The 15,126-nt window shown below is 38.0% G+C and overlaps 1 protein-coding gene across 1 annotated transcript; it reads right to left on the bottom strand.

Moving 5' to 3' along the window:
• Positions 1-251: 251 nt before the first annotated feature.
• Positions 252-15,061, bottom strand: LOC106044622 (actin, alpha skeletal muscle B). Its single transcript, XM_066997176.1, has 8 exons — positions 14,816-15,061; positions 13,062-13,190; positions 8,638-8,748; positions 6,229-6,313; positions 4,923-5,084; positions 4,192-4,383; positions 2,835-3,016; positions 252-1,218 (listed from the first exon to the last, which is right to left on the bottom strand). Exons 1-8 carry the CDS (start codon positions 14,942-14,944, stop codon positions 1,075-1,077), a joined length of 1,134 nt encoding a protein of 377 aa, XP_066853277.1. The 5' UTR covers positions 14,945-15,061; the 3' UTR covers positions 252-1,074.
• Positions 15,062-15,126: the final 65 nt, after the last annotated feature.

The following is a 15,126-nucleotide window of genomic DNA, read 5'->3' as shown; positions in this document are numbered from 1 at the left end:
CAGTAAAATGTGATCTTTATAGCTGGCTTTAATACAGAACATTATGAAAATTTGTCATCCAGGAAGATATACATTTTTATGGAAACTGTGAAACAATTCTGTTTTCATTTAAAAATTGTTTATCTAGAAAACTCAGAGGGAATGAAACAATTTTCATAATAAAATTAAATTAGAACTTAGTAATTATTATTTTATCTTTAACAGATAAACTAGTCACTATGAAAATAATGTAAGCCACATCAGTCTTACATGGGTAATTACACTTTTATTGATCCATTAAACCCAGAAAATTTTAATAACATATTTAAAAGGTTATTATTTACTCAGAAATCATTAGCTTAGCATAGCACAGCAAAAGTAAAAAGAAATATCATTTCACTGCTTAGGAAGAGATGAAGAAAATAACATGCAAAGTAAATTAATCCATTACATGTAAGTGCAATAGTCACTGTAGCTTGTTGAAACTCATTACTGTTGGGGAGTGGTGGTCACAGGGAAAGAAAAGACTCCTGCCAAACATTTCCAGCATACAAAGGAAAGACATCCATACGAGCCCCACTGAAAGAGAATGTGCACGCTAGCACCCACATAAATCCACTCTATCTTCTGTAAAATAACCTCCCCCCCCCCCCCGAAAACTCCTATCTACTACTTAGCTGCATAAAATAAGCCATATGTGGTACCTAAACCTTGCATTATGTCTGAGTTTGAAAGAATTACTTTCTATGTGGGTACCTCAGACTCACCACCAATTAGCAGAGATTAACATACAGATGTATTGTTTCTGCCTCCTGAATGGATGGCAGTTCAGTGCTTCCAAATTGAGAAGGGGAGGAAGTCTACAAAAACGTGTACTATAATTGTTATTTATCTTGAAAAACACCCATCACTGAAACATTAGCCTCATTTTCGCATTAAAAAATCAGAAGTAATATACTAATTTGTATGACCCCCCTACAATGTGCTTTATTACAGGTGGAAAAAAGCCAAACCGTGTAATTCCCTCAGAGTAAATGAGAGCAGGTGACGTGAGAAACAGCAATACTTATCACTGACAGTACATGATGGAAGTATTCAAAAGCACTTGCGATGGACAATAGAGGGGCCAGCTTCCTCATATTCATCTTTACTGATCCACATTTGCTGAAAAGTGGACAGCGATGCCAATATTGAACCCCCAATCCAGACAGAGTATTTACGTTCTGGTGGTGCAATCATCTAAAAGAGAAGTGCAATCTGTTGTAAATAAAGTGACAGGCAGGTAACACAGTAACATCTCTTTGGATGAAATAACTAGGTAAAAGTCTTATCATCATACCAGTGCAATTCTAATGAAATAAAGCACCTAGGAGGTAGAAAGCTTGCCACGTTCTCTGCCTTCCACCTCAAGTCAATAGAGATGCTGTTACGATGAGCAAATAAATAATTTCAGCCCATAAAATATGAGATGCCCTATAAAATATCTTCCAAAAATTTACAAACTTAAGAAAGAATTTAAAACTTTAAAAGATTAACCTAATTTGATTGCTAATAAAAACTGCACAGTATGATCAAAGGATTTTATTTTATTTTTAAGGATAAAGTAGTCCTTTAAATGAAATAAACAACCCTCCATACAGACTGGCCTTGTATATCTAGCTAAGTACTAGACATAGGGCTAGAAGACCTGCTGCCTCTTCCCCCCTTAGCCACTGACTTGTTAAAATACATTAAGCATGCCACTGCTTCTGTGTGTTCCTGTTTCCATCCCTGCCACTTGGAGTCATGCCCATTCAGCATGCAGCCTGTTGCAAGATAAAAACGAGCTCTAGATTTCACACAGATTTCACTTTGGGCACTAACATAGCATAAAGCCATAATACTGCTCAAAGTCTCAGGTGGCTATTTCAGCAGCGTCCACAGAGAAGTCCTCCCTCCAAGTCAGCCAGCACGGACCTGACTTGGTCCTGCTGCCCATGCTCAGACCTGACAGGTCCAAAGTGCCACCAGCTGTGGAGCTGTTAACACCAGTTAACTATTTAACACAAGTATATGTGCAGCTTGGTACAGAATGAGATGACTTTTATATAATGTTGGAAATCCAATCTTGTTAAGACCTTTCAATATCTTCTCTATATTTTGCCCATTTTGAAGTAAGTTCATCAATGAAAATACACTACAAATCTAGCTATAATGAAAAATTTTGAGGCCACCAGCTGAATCACATTTTTGTGTACTCCATTCTGCCATACCTGCAATGGCCTCCATTGTACAGAGAGGTGATGATAAAGGACCGCTGAACTCTCATTTTCTCAATTTTCCATAACCTCTGTTTATTAATGAAGCAAAGCAATTGTGCAGTTGGAAAACAGCAATATACACAGAGACTGCTTATAGCCTAACGTACAAGAGTACTATAACACTATACGTTGTCTTGAGTCAGGGCTGAGAGGGTCCTTTCAAATAGCTAACAAGCTGTATACTTTGCACACTGCTTAGATTTTGAAATTATTAGTGAAGAGCCTGTAAATGAAATTTCTTTCACTCTTTTCACTAATGGCTTTCACTGTTAGCCAAGCCTTGAAGTCTATAATATTCCCAGTAGCTTCTCACGTTGTTAATTCCCCCATTGGTATTCACAGCTCCATTTTCTCTAGGCTCATCCATACCTCTCTCAAAACCCTCTTTCAGTCCTTCTTTGGCTGGTAGAAGGAAAAGAGATGTAAGGCCACCTGTCCAAGACCCAGTTCTCTTAATGGGACTCCTGATGCAGGACCTGGATATTCTCTTAAGGACATTTCAGATGTCTTTATTTTTTCAACAAAAAACGGGTAAGAGTAAGTGTTAAAAATTACCTTAATCTTCATGGTACTTGGAGCCAAAGCTGTAATCTCTTTCTGCATACGATCACCAATACCAGGATACATTGTGGTTCCTCCAGAGAGTACGTTGTTGGCATACAGATCCTTACGGATGTCAATATCACATTTCATAATACTGTTGTATGTAGTTTCATGGATACCTGCAGACTCCATCCCTGGGTGGAAAGAAGTTTTCACCATGTTACTTCTCTTTGTCCCCTTCTTTTTATAGTTGTTGAAATGAAAGGATATCTCACTAGTCCAAGATCGTATCCCTCGCCTGTCTTCCTGAGGAAAACTCCAGAAAAAAAAAAAGCTAAGTGGTACTTAGGAGACAAAGGAGAAAGGCAGTACACACTCCTCACATTCTTTGTCATCTCAGCATAGGGCCAGACTAATATACTAGCAGAATAGACACAAGGAAGAAAGATCCCTACTACAGTTTCATATTGGATTTTTTACTTCCTCAAGTGAAATAATAAATAATAATAATAATATAGCAGTATTTCAGAAAAAGAGAGGTATTACTGCAATACTTTTCCATATTGATAACCTTTTACCATGCTGTTAGCAAGAAATAGAAGCCCACTTGCCTGATTTCACTGGACTACTTTGATTTTGAGGTGTCAGTTAAATTAAAATGCCACTACAGTAAAGTTAACTTATGGTAGCATTTCTTTTGCTAAAGAAGAGAAACAGGCATGATAAAGTACTGCAAGTAGAGCCTGAACTTTAAGTACTATACTTTTTTAACTAATAAACACATTTTGACAGAGATCGGTGATCTGGGAAATCCCATAGCTCCATAGCCACATTTCCAATACTAACCACTGTTTAGCACCAACCTTGATCCCTGGGAATTTTAACACTACAGATAAAAACTACTGGAAAATTATATTTTATATTATATTTATATATATTATTTTAATTTATATTTATATTTTATATATATTATTTGATTTTTAATAAGATTAAATTACAGATTAATATAATAAAACAATAAACAGAAGCAGAATCTAGATTAAATAAAACACATGAGCAGCACTGTGCAGTTATACATCAGTCAAGATAAAAAGCAGTGATCTTCTCACAGTTCTCTAAACATCATCTTAAAATCTCTATTGCATTTATAAAAGGTTGAACCTGTCTTAAAATTCTATTATATCCAAACTGACAAGTACCTTTTCGAAGCAGCTTCTAAAGAATTGATTAAGCAAATAGAAGCTGCATTTTTTTACGGACATTTGAGAATAAATATCTAAGATCCTACAACTGCAGGTTTCCTATACTCTCTAAGAAATACTTCTTTTCACACACTGTTAAATCCCTAGAAAGAAAAGTCGTGTCTCACCTATGAAGGATGGCTGGAAGAGAGTTTCGGGGCATCGGAATCGTTCATTTCCAATGGTGATGACTTGCCCATCAGGAAGTTCATAGCTCTTTTCAAGAGAGGAGGAGGAAGCAGCAGTCGCCATTTCATTTTCAAAATCCAGAGCTACGTAACAAAGCTTCTCCTTTACATCTCTCACAATTTCCCGTTCCGCTGCAGAAAGCCAACAAGTTTTTCATCAATATACAGTATGACAGCTAGGACACAGATATTCTTGTGCACATTTCCCTGGGTTCATGGTGATCATCGGTCCATTGGATTCAGATCTCTCTGCTATCTCAGCTATGTTACTTTCCATTTCCAGTACCAAAAGTCTCTCATCCACAGATAAAAAACATGTTGTACTACAGTATAAAACAAAGACTAATGGTAACATTTTATATCTCAAAACGTTGATCAAATCTTTAGAGGTTCATCCATTACCAATTATTAACTTCGTTCCTTTGTCTGTGGAACAGGTAAGACCAAATCCAGCAACCAGTTAAGTTTGTCAGTGACACAGCATTGCCTAACAAGGTGGCTTCCTCATCCTTGAGCTCAATACATGTGCTGAAAGGCAAAGCCAGGAGAATCCCATTAGCTAACCTAGAGATAAGGATTTTGATGCATCTTGCCAGGTACACGATTCCAGCATAATAAGACAACTACCAGAGCAAATGCATGCAAAGTGCACACAAAACACAGCTTATTACCAGTGGTGACAAAAGAGTAGCCTCTCTCTGTAAGGATCTTCATGAGATAGTCAGTCAGGTCTCTGCCTGCAAGATCCAGTCTCATTATGGCATGAGGCAAGGCATAGCCCTCATAGATAGGCACATTGTGTGTGACACCATCCCCAGAATCCAAAACTATCCCTGAAAAAAGAAAGAAAAGGAAAAGCTGGTTATTTTTCACTGAAACAGAGTCTCTACATTCTCCATATTCTAAATTGAAACGTGCAACAACAAGATGCTCACATGATGATTGCTTCTTTTATTCTTATAAATCAAATGCTGTTCACGTGAGGTGAAGTTGTTAGCACAAACTAAGTAACTGTGTCTGGGAAAAGACTTGTAACATTCAGCAGTTTGACTGTATTGTTCTTACTGAACAGATGCTACCAATAACAATCATATACAGAGTCTTCCATTTCAGAAGACCCCTAGCACTTCACAGACATTAAATAATGTGTAAACTGTATACAAAAATCTGTCTGCCATTAAAATAAATCACTCCATAAGGGAAAAAATAGAACAATGGTTTATCTGTGCACAGACATCACTTACATTCTTGAATAGAAAATGAAGTATATGTTTCCCGCTTAAAATGAGTACAGCATTTCTGTTATCAAAGACACATATAAACAGTTGAGTTTTAAACCTAAAGCAAGTATTTTTGACAGGTCATAATTCCTGTAGGCTGGTGATCTTTTTATACAGAATCATACTGTGGCATCAGGCTACAAAGACAGACGGTATTTTAATTCTTTTTTTCAAAGTATATCAAGACTGAAGGGTTGCTAAGAAGTAATTTATCATCTTAATGCCTGATCAGATTCTAAATGGCAGTAAGAATAGATCTCTGTGCTAATTCTAATGATCACTTAACAGCGGATATCAAGTTAGGTTATTGAAATTCAACACTCAAATGAAATATTTTCATTAAACTAATGAACAGTATTTTTCTTCTACTGGGAATGGAGCTTAACAATAGAGAGGTTTGAAGTGAGTAAGAAGAAACTGCAGATTTGGAACAATCTGGTTAAGATACAGCCTCTTCTCTATGCTGTGTAATTAAGGGCAGTATCAAACTGTATCCTCTTTCATCTGCTCATGTCATTGAATTGACTTGATCTTTCGAAGCAGAAAGACTTAAGATCCACACCTGTACATTGTTTCCATACAGCTATTGACCTTTCTTAATACACAGCTGACATACCACAATCAAGATATCTGTGTACGTGCACATGCGTACGCAAGGGAAGGACAGGTGGACAATACAACTCCCAGAGAGACTCACCAGTAGTTCGTCCAGATGCATACAGAGACAGCACTGCCTGAATTGCTACATACATGGCTGGCACATTGAATGTCTCAAACATAATCTGTAATTAAGAATTTGCAAACCTTTAGGATCTGCACTAAGAGTATCTGAAGAGACAATAATATATTTTTTTTCCTTACATGAATACTGCCAGTTACTACTACCAAGTTGCCTCCTGACCCATGGCTCTTCTGTGAACAGCACACTACATTTTCTTTAGGATTTCATAAAGATCACTGAAGTCAGTGGATATATTTCCATTAACCTCAGGCCAGGTCATTTTGTTACTGGTAATTTTCACTGAAAGTGATGCTTTTTCACCTTGATGGCAAGAATGCAACAACACAGCAATCTGATATATGTGTATATATATATATATATATTTTTATATATATGTAAGATTTGTAGGAGACACAGCTGGAAGAAACCACAAGGAATAATCTGTCTATTCCCATCTCAAGGAAGAGTCAACCATTCCTGACATAGCTTTTGTTCTGTCTCTGAAATTCTGCTGCTGGAACATTCAGATTCCTCTGGCAAACAAATCTAGTGACACACTATCCCTAATATTGTAAGGCCTTTCTTGGCGTCTAGCTAAAACCTCACTTGGTCTGGTTTAAACCCATGACATCTCACTCTTCCCCCTGCAAACACAACAGTTTGTTTTCTCCTTATGGTGACCTTAACCATGGTCTCTCATCTTGTCCCCCATCTTCTCTACTCTAGAAAGCTTCAGTGCTTTCCACGTTCCATGTCAGATATACTGACATTTTATCTGACCAGAAGGAATATCATTCGTTCCCAGCTGGCCTTCCACTGGAACTCTGCTAAGGAAAGCCATTAAGGGAGGACAGGGAGTGGCTTTATTCTTTCTAAAACCAATGCCACGTACCCTAGGCACTGTCACCCCATTGCTAGTGGCACTGCTACAACCACATCTCACCATCCTGTCTGTCAAAAGTGTAGTGCCACTGGAATCGGGATTACATTTAGACTTTGCATTTCATAAACTAATACCTTTGCCAGTAAATCTATTTTAATGAAAAGTATGCTGTCAATTAAAGAATACATTAATTACAATATTTCATAGTTAATTGATGTAATGAATTTAATGCAATAAGTAATAAAAAGTAAGCCTTTAAACAATCTTGAAAACAGGATTTATCATTACAGCATAATGACAAAGAAACAGTCCTAGACATGTCTACTGTAAAAACCACACGTCCTGGTTGCTATAAACCATTTTTTTCTTATGTTTTGTTGTTATTTATTATCTCCCAGTTGTATTATCTCCCAGTAACGTGTGCTGTCATGCTCACTACTTAATTAGTTTATTTACACTGTTGCTAAATTAGTGCATAATCTTCCTATTCAATATACGCCAGAAATGTGCACAAAGGGAAGCTCAAGGCCATATTTGATTTTCCCAGATGACTTTACACCTATATCTGTATTTAAATAACATTTACCTCTGGTTACACTACTGGTTAAATCTACAACATGGACTTTTGGTCAGAAGGCTGCTCTAAAATACACAGGCTTCAGAGGTCTACATTTGGTTCTGAGATGAGTTTGCTAAATCAGACTGGGCATGTCTGACTGCAGAAATGCTTAGCAAAACATCCTTTCAGACTGAATGCTTCTAGATAATCTATTTTCCCAAGCCAGAACAAAGACTACTTTTTGTACACTTTTTCCCTGTCCCTGAAGATGTGTTTCTTAGGAGATCCACAAATGTATGTGCATGTGGCCTTTAAAACATCTTCAAGAAAACACAATTCTGATATGATGATAATGAGCACTATGAGCTAAAAGTGTTGAGAAAGTGACATTCTTCAGTGTAGGAAAGCAATAGTTTCTACAGCTTGAGCTGAGGTGTTGGGCTATTACAAACTCAGCAGTCTCTGTGGCCAGAGGTAGACATATAAGAAGTGTGACTGATCCAAAGCTCACACACAAGTGTGATGAGTGTACAAAGTGTACGTGATGAGCATACAGAACTCGCAAACCTCTGCATTGAAAGTCACTTAATGGAAGAGGAGCTGCTTTGGCCTCCTGTCCACACCTTCCCCACATACCAAGCCACACACACACAGCCTTGTAAACAAAGAAAATCACTTACAGCTTCTAAGGGGCTGGTTGTACATACAACACTACTACGTGTAAGAACAAAACATTTTAGGGACATTCAGAGAACTGATATGGCATGAGTAGCAGAAACTTTTGCTCTCTCATCATGGTTCAACCAGTGTGCTCAGATACTAACCCTAAGGTCTGTATCTCCCAAATTAAGAAAGCTGAACATCCAGGACTACTTATACCATGGCTGCTTCTCTGTGGAAATGATCCGCAGAGCAGCATTCCCACCTGATATCTGATCATTACCTGAGTCATTTTTTCACGGTTCGCCTTCGGGTTCAAGGGGGCTTCAGTGAGCAGCACAGGGTGTTCTTCTGGTGCAATGCGGAGCTCGTTATAGAAAGAATGATGCCAAATCTAAAATGAAAATTGCTCAGAAAAATGGTCTGGAAACTATTTCTTCTGTCCATATAACAGAACTACATAAAAAGCTTTTCAGACACAGTCCATGTGATTTTTTTACAGACATATTAAAACAGAGAAAAAGCATGCAAGATCGAATGTGCTAAATTCCATTCTATTTTATTTCAGAACCAAAACCCCTGAGATTTTACCATATGTAACAGCAGAGCCTACACAAGGGAGTCCTGCCAGGTAGGATTCCACACGCAGATGATAGATCACCCCACTAAAGCGGAGCACTGGTGAATTCCCAGCCCCAGTGCTCTGGCACTGGAGCACAGCCAAGCACTGAACTGCCAGATCTGGAGAGACGTCTCCACTTCAAGCTGCTTGGAGGCGGAGATCCAGTTGCAAGTCATTGCCAATATGGTCTTTAGAAATCTAATTATTTCCACAAAAATCAAAAGCCCTTTTTGCCACAGATATTTCATCCAGTAAGCCCTGAATCAAACTGTCATTTATTATAGAGTAACCACGTTTCTTATTTTCTGTAAAGCACCTTAGTATTTTTCATGTTGGAAGGCATTACCTGATCAAACAATAATGGCTTTGATTGTTCTTCTGATACATCAAGGCCTTTATTGTCTGAAGACTGGGGCTATGAGAAACTCAAGGGATTTTTTTTCTTGATGCCAGCTCAAAGAGAGATCATTCAGTAACATGATGAAATATTTTTATCTTCTCGTTTAATTCTTTCCTGTACTTATTTTTTCCTCTTTTTAATCATATTCCAGCTTTGTTTGACCCAAGGAACTTATTTCTGAGAACAATACATCAGTTTTATGGGTAAGTTTACTTGATTAATATCCTAGAAACAAGTATTATCAGGCTCCAAAACGAATTTAACCAGAAAAAAGATCTTATCTAAATGTGAAGCGTCTACAAAGTCAGCAGCTGTCCAGAGCTGGAATTACTCATTAAGAAAATTAAGAGCCCTAAGAAAAAATTCCATTCCCTCTCAGTTCCCTTAAAAAACAACCACAAAACAAAACAAAAAGATGTTTCCAGAACTGGGGCTTGGGGTGGGGAGGTAGGCCATCTTCCACTTGCAGGTTTAGAAAACAAAGACGGGTGGGGGGGGGGAGGGTTGAATAAAACAAAGTAATCATGTAAAAGGTATAAAAAGGACAATATGTGTCAGATATAAGGAGAAGAAAAAGCCTGCAATTCCAGACAGGAGAGACATAACTGAGAAAAGGGAAGGAAACCTCAGTCCATACATAATTAACAGAGTACTGAAGATTTCAACAGTGAGGAAGAAACCTGTATGAATAAACTAGGACCCTGACGAAATCTCTGGCATGTTGCAAGTTTCTGCTTAAAACCAGGCAGGATTAGACACTGTACAAATCATTAGATTTGATCTATTGATAGTCATAACTGTAATGGATAATGATATTCCATGAGAAACAAGAATAGCCCAGTGTTGATTTTAATAGGTCACAAGAATTAAATTTAAGCAGCAGGCACAACAGCAAAGAGAAATTACCAAGGAAGGATTATTCTAACACTTAAACATTTATGTAGTCGTCAGAGCCAGAAATCGCTCCATTCTAATGCTTCTCCTCCCATACATTGTCAGCTCAGTAGCTGTGAACAAATTAACAGCGATGTACAATGCCCTGTATTATTATCCAGTGGAAAACGGAGCAGTCCCAATTTAAATATTGTGAATTGAAGCACATGAGAAGAAGAATGCTTCATTTCATTGCCTACACGTTCTGCCCTTGATTCACACGAGTGTCTGTGCATCCTGCAGCATCCTCACTCTCTCCTTCTCTCACATGCATGCACACACACTCATGCTTACTCACTCGCTCAGCCTAATCTTTTGGTGACCCCCCTCTTTTTGTCATGTGTGGATGGCTAGGCACTGCACTGTTATGCCTTTGTCCCATTTTTTTTGGCATGTTCCCCAGTAATTTTCTTGTTTATTCTACAGTGTGATGTTTTTCAGTACTTCTATTGCCAAGTATGCAAAAGAAATTCAAGATTTGGATCAAAATCCTGCAACTGGTTTAAAAAACATGGGGATAAAATATATCCATACACAAAAGATATTCCTTCAGCATCAAAACTTTGGGAATTGCATTTCAGAACTTCTCTCGGCCAGAAAAGCGTGCGCACGTGTGTTTTACTGAGCTTCAGTGGAAGCTGAGATTTCAATGGGATCATACGGCTGACTGAATCAAGAAGGACCATAAGGAAAAATATAAAATATATACATAATATACATATAATATATATAAAATGTTATATATTTTTTACATATGTATATTTCTTTATTTTCAACAATCACAAAAGTTAGCAACACTGTTCTCATCTCTCACTGCCTTTATCTCATGCTTCCTTCTTTTTCTATTTGTTGCTCATTTATTTGAAAACTGCCTTCACTTTCTGTCCCACTCCTAGTCTCAGAACAACTCAGTTTGGGGGCATCTTTCCCAGCTACTGCATTTTGCAAGCTGTATGTCTGAAGAAAATTTGAGCTAGGAATTCACTTTCACAATTAATTCCTTCACCCATTTATATGACAAAGAAAGAGAGGAAGAAAAAAATGTTCAAACCACAGGAACCCATACAGTATCCTGCCATTACTCAAATTACAGCACTGTCTGAAGCCTCCACCACTGAACACCCTTGGAGGCCCTTCCCCTAAGAAGGGGGAGGTCTGGGCAATAGGCTACACTGCAGCACTGTACTACACTACAGTAAATAAAGCACATGCCACATTTTTACCTCCTTTAGTACCCTTTCCTGACTACATTTTAGATAGCCTACTCTAGTATCCAGCATTACCCAGAAAGGGAACAAATACCAGTATGCATAACACACAGGAGAAGTTTTAGATGCAGAGACCAAACATTGAGAGAAGAACATAAAAGAGTGACCTTCAATTTTATTTAGAAATAAACTTTCCTACTTGATGCAGGAAGCAGAAAAAATATTAGGAAGAATGATGTAATGAATTACATTCCCATTCCTATATATCCTACTCTGCAGAAACAAGCAAGGTGTCCTCCCTCCCAGGAAGCAGTGCAATAATGAAATGCAAATACTATGCTTCCATCTAGAGGAATAGGTGGGCAATTTATCTCCAAATACGAACTCAGAAACTCCCATTGCTTCTGTGTCAACTTTGGTCTGTTCATCTGGAACACTCTGCACTTAGCAATTTGGATTTATGACCACAACCCAATGGTTGAATTATACGATGTTAGATATATATCTACACCTCATCTCAGCAAATGCAAGCACAGGGTACTACAGGCCCTGTGTCTTCCTTTCAGTGGTGTTTTCCACAGGAAGTCATGACTAGAAGCATTGGCTTGTGCTGTTTTCTTCTCAGACCATTCCAGCTGGAGATGGCACAGGACTGAGTTGCAATCCTGCCCCTACAGCAGACGTACAGTATTTCCACAAACAGAGAGATGCTTCCTGCAAAGACCAGGACACCTGGGACCTGAGAGAGACTTTGCACAGTAAGAGTGCCTTCTCTGGTGCTTGTCATGAGCACACCTCACTGCCCATGCCAGGTCTGAGGCATCCTTAGATAGGCATTTCACAAAAAGCCATTATGCAGGCTGAATGCCAAGAAAGCTGTGCTTAACAGGGAATACAGCAGCCTTATCACCACACAGATGTTAAAAGCTAACTGGAATCAGCAACAGGAAAACATGCTTCAGAAACAAAAGCCCTCTACTCAGATAATTAGTATAGGGATAGGAAGCCCAAATCTGTACTCTCCTCTCTAACTGGCAGCAAGAACATCCTACACAACACAACATGTGGACATCATCCATGATCTTGTTCTTGTAGGAAAAAACTGAGGAGGAAAAATCATCCCTCTGCCTCAGTTTTGATGCCAAGCGAAGGACTATATCTTTAATGTTTCTCTGATTCACATCTGGTGAATTGCAACCTGTATGGTTTTTACTTTAGGTACTTCCTATCATTGGCATGTCAAGTTCTGCCTCAGTATGAACTTCAGGACTGAAAATGGTACGCATAAAGCATAAAATACTTTTATAACATACTGCCAAATCTGATGAATAATAAATGTTTACTTTTTAAAACAGTAACAATTCTAGAAGTGCTAAGACCTGATCAACAACTGGACTCCTGGACTAGCATATTGCACTAGACTGAGATTACAAATTCTTCACGGACTTTTCCTCTGATTTGCAAGAAGGATAATGGCAATTTTTTTTTGTCTTAACATGATAACATGATGCTTCATCAAAATGATATTAAAAATTAACACCCACCTTTTCCATGTCATCCCAGTTAGTGATGATTCCATGCTCAATGGGATACTTCAGTGTCAGGATCCCTCTTTTACTTTGTGCTTCATCCCCTACGTAGCTGTCCTTTTGACCCATTCCAACCATAACACCCTGCAAAGTATATTGTTCTAATATTAGCGCAGTATATCATGCACAGTAGAGAGAATATAATTTTTAAGTTAAAACTCCATGTGAAATACTTTACCTGCTACTGCTACCAATGCTCCAGCATGTACCTCCACAAAGCCAAAAATGGGCAGGAAACTAATTCACTAAAAATGTGAATTTATCGGTAAACACCTACTCCATATTAACCCCCTCAATAAACCCACCAGAAAGCACAAGGCAGCTTCAGAAATGAAGTCAGGTATCTCACACTGGGCACAATTAGTACCCGTGCAGGAGCCCACTCTAGACAGGTATCAGTAAATTCATGGTTTCTCTAGAAGAGGTGGATATTTCACAATTTCACAAAGAAATACATGAAAGGAACTATAGGTGAAAAAGGGAGAATTTTTTTTTTTTTTGGCTCCCCAGATTGCCTTTACATATTTGCTTGCACTTTGTGTCTAGGCAGTTCCACTACTGCCTTTAAGCAGTGAGATTCTTCCTTGCTGGGGGACTGGTTTAGAACACAGGTAAAATGAAAAACACTTGGTTTTGAAAAATTTTGAAGATTAATGTTCTTTTGTAAAATGTTTAACATAGGCATTTTCTGAAAGAAAACTTATTAAACAATAGTTTTAGCAAGTTCATCATGTTTGCATTAGGAATTCTGCCATACTTGCCCCAAATAACACAACATCATACTATGTACAATGTTATTCAGCAACTAGCATAAAAATATTTAATTTTCTCCTGGATATGTTTTAATTCCATGTATTTAATAATGCAGTCACTGAACTGCTTCACTGTGCAAAATTACCTGCCAGCTCTAATCACTAATAAAAGCCAGTGAGCAATTCTAGAGGTTAAAGAATGGACATGTTTTCAACAACTGACATTTAAACTTTAATAAGTCATAGAGTTAATCAAAATGTGTTCCTTAAAATGCTAAACATTTTACACCCATCAAATCAAGCTTATTTAACTCAGCAAAAGAACACAGAGAACTTCAAGGGAAGGGTTTTTACACCTCAGAAATTTAAAATCTGACTCAGTTAAGAATAAAATGAATGAAAACCTGCAGCTTCTTTTTCTAAAGTAACTGTTAGAAAACTAATTAAGCAGCAAGACCTTTTTCAAGTTCAAGAAAAGCTACATTTATCCATTCTAGTCCTGTTTGAGTTGATTAAGTGATGTGCTAGAGATCTTTTTTGGAAGTTTAACGGGCCCTGCCGTTGTTTAATGGAACAATAAAAGGAACTCCCCCCCTCTTATTCATTTGGTTCCTCATGTTAGCATCGTTCTGCTTTTTTTCTTTGTATTGATACAGCAAGTATTAATTAATCCAGCAAGTCTTGTGTTCATTTTTTCCCCAAAAAGATACCTCCAAATCATTAAAACACTTATGTTCTCCTATAGTCAACATTTTATAGTTGAAGAACACCTTTTCCAATGGACTGAGAAGTTCACCTCACAGTATTAAAGACATGCAGCTCAACCCACTGGTTCTTAACAAGCTAAATTCCCACAAATGTGGATGGGAGGTTTGTCTGAATAAAACTGATCTTTTGTCACTGCCACAAGTCTCAAAAACAAGAGCAGACAGCGCTTCCATTTTGGTACCAACAGACCTGATGTCGAGGACGTCCAACGATGGATGGAAATACAGCTCTTGGGGCATCGTCTCCTGCAAACCCAGCTTTGCAAAGCCCAGAACCATTGTCACAGACAAGGGCAGTGGTTTCATCATCATCACACATGGTGCCTCACAGCTGTGGCTGCAAAACAGTAATTTGAGAGAGGAGAGGGGAGGGAGTAGATGGAATGGAATAGGACAGAAGCAACTCTCCACATTTTAGACAGCAAATTGAAAAAAAAAAATAATCATAGAATCATAGAATATCCCGAGTTGGAAGGGACCCATAAGGACCATAAATCCAAC

This window comes from Anser cygnoides, chromosome 5 (genome assembly GCF_040182565.1).
Source record: "Anser cygnoides isolate HZ-2024a breed goose chromosome 5, Taihu_goose_T2T_genome, whole genome shotgun sequence".
In the NCBI taxonomy this organism is placed as follows: Eukaryota; Metazoa; Chordata; class Aves; order Anseriformes; family Anatidae; genus Anser; species Anser cygnoides.
The sequence above is the reverse complement of the archived record's forward strand: the minus strand, read 5'-3'. Positions and strand labels throughout refer to the sequence as shown.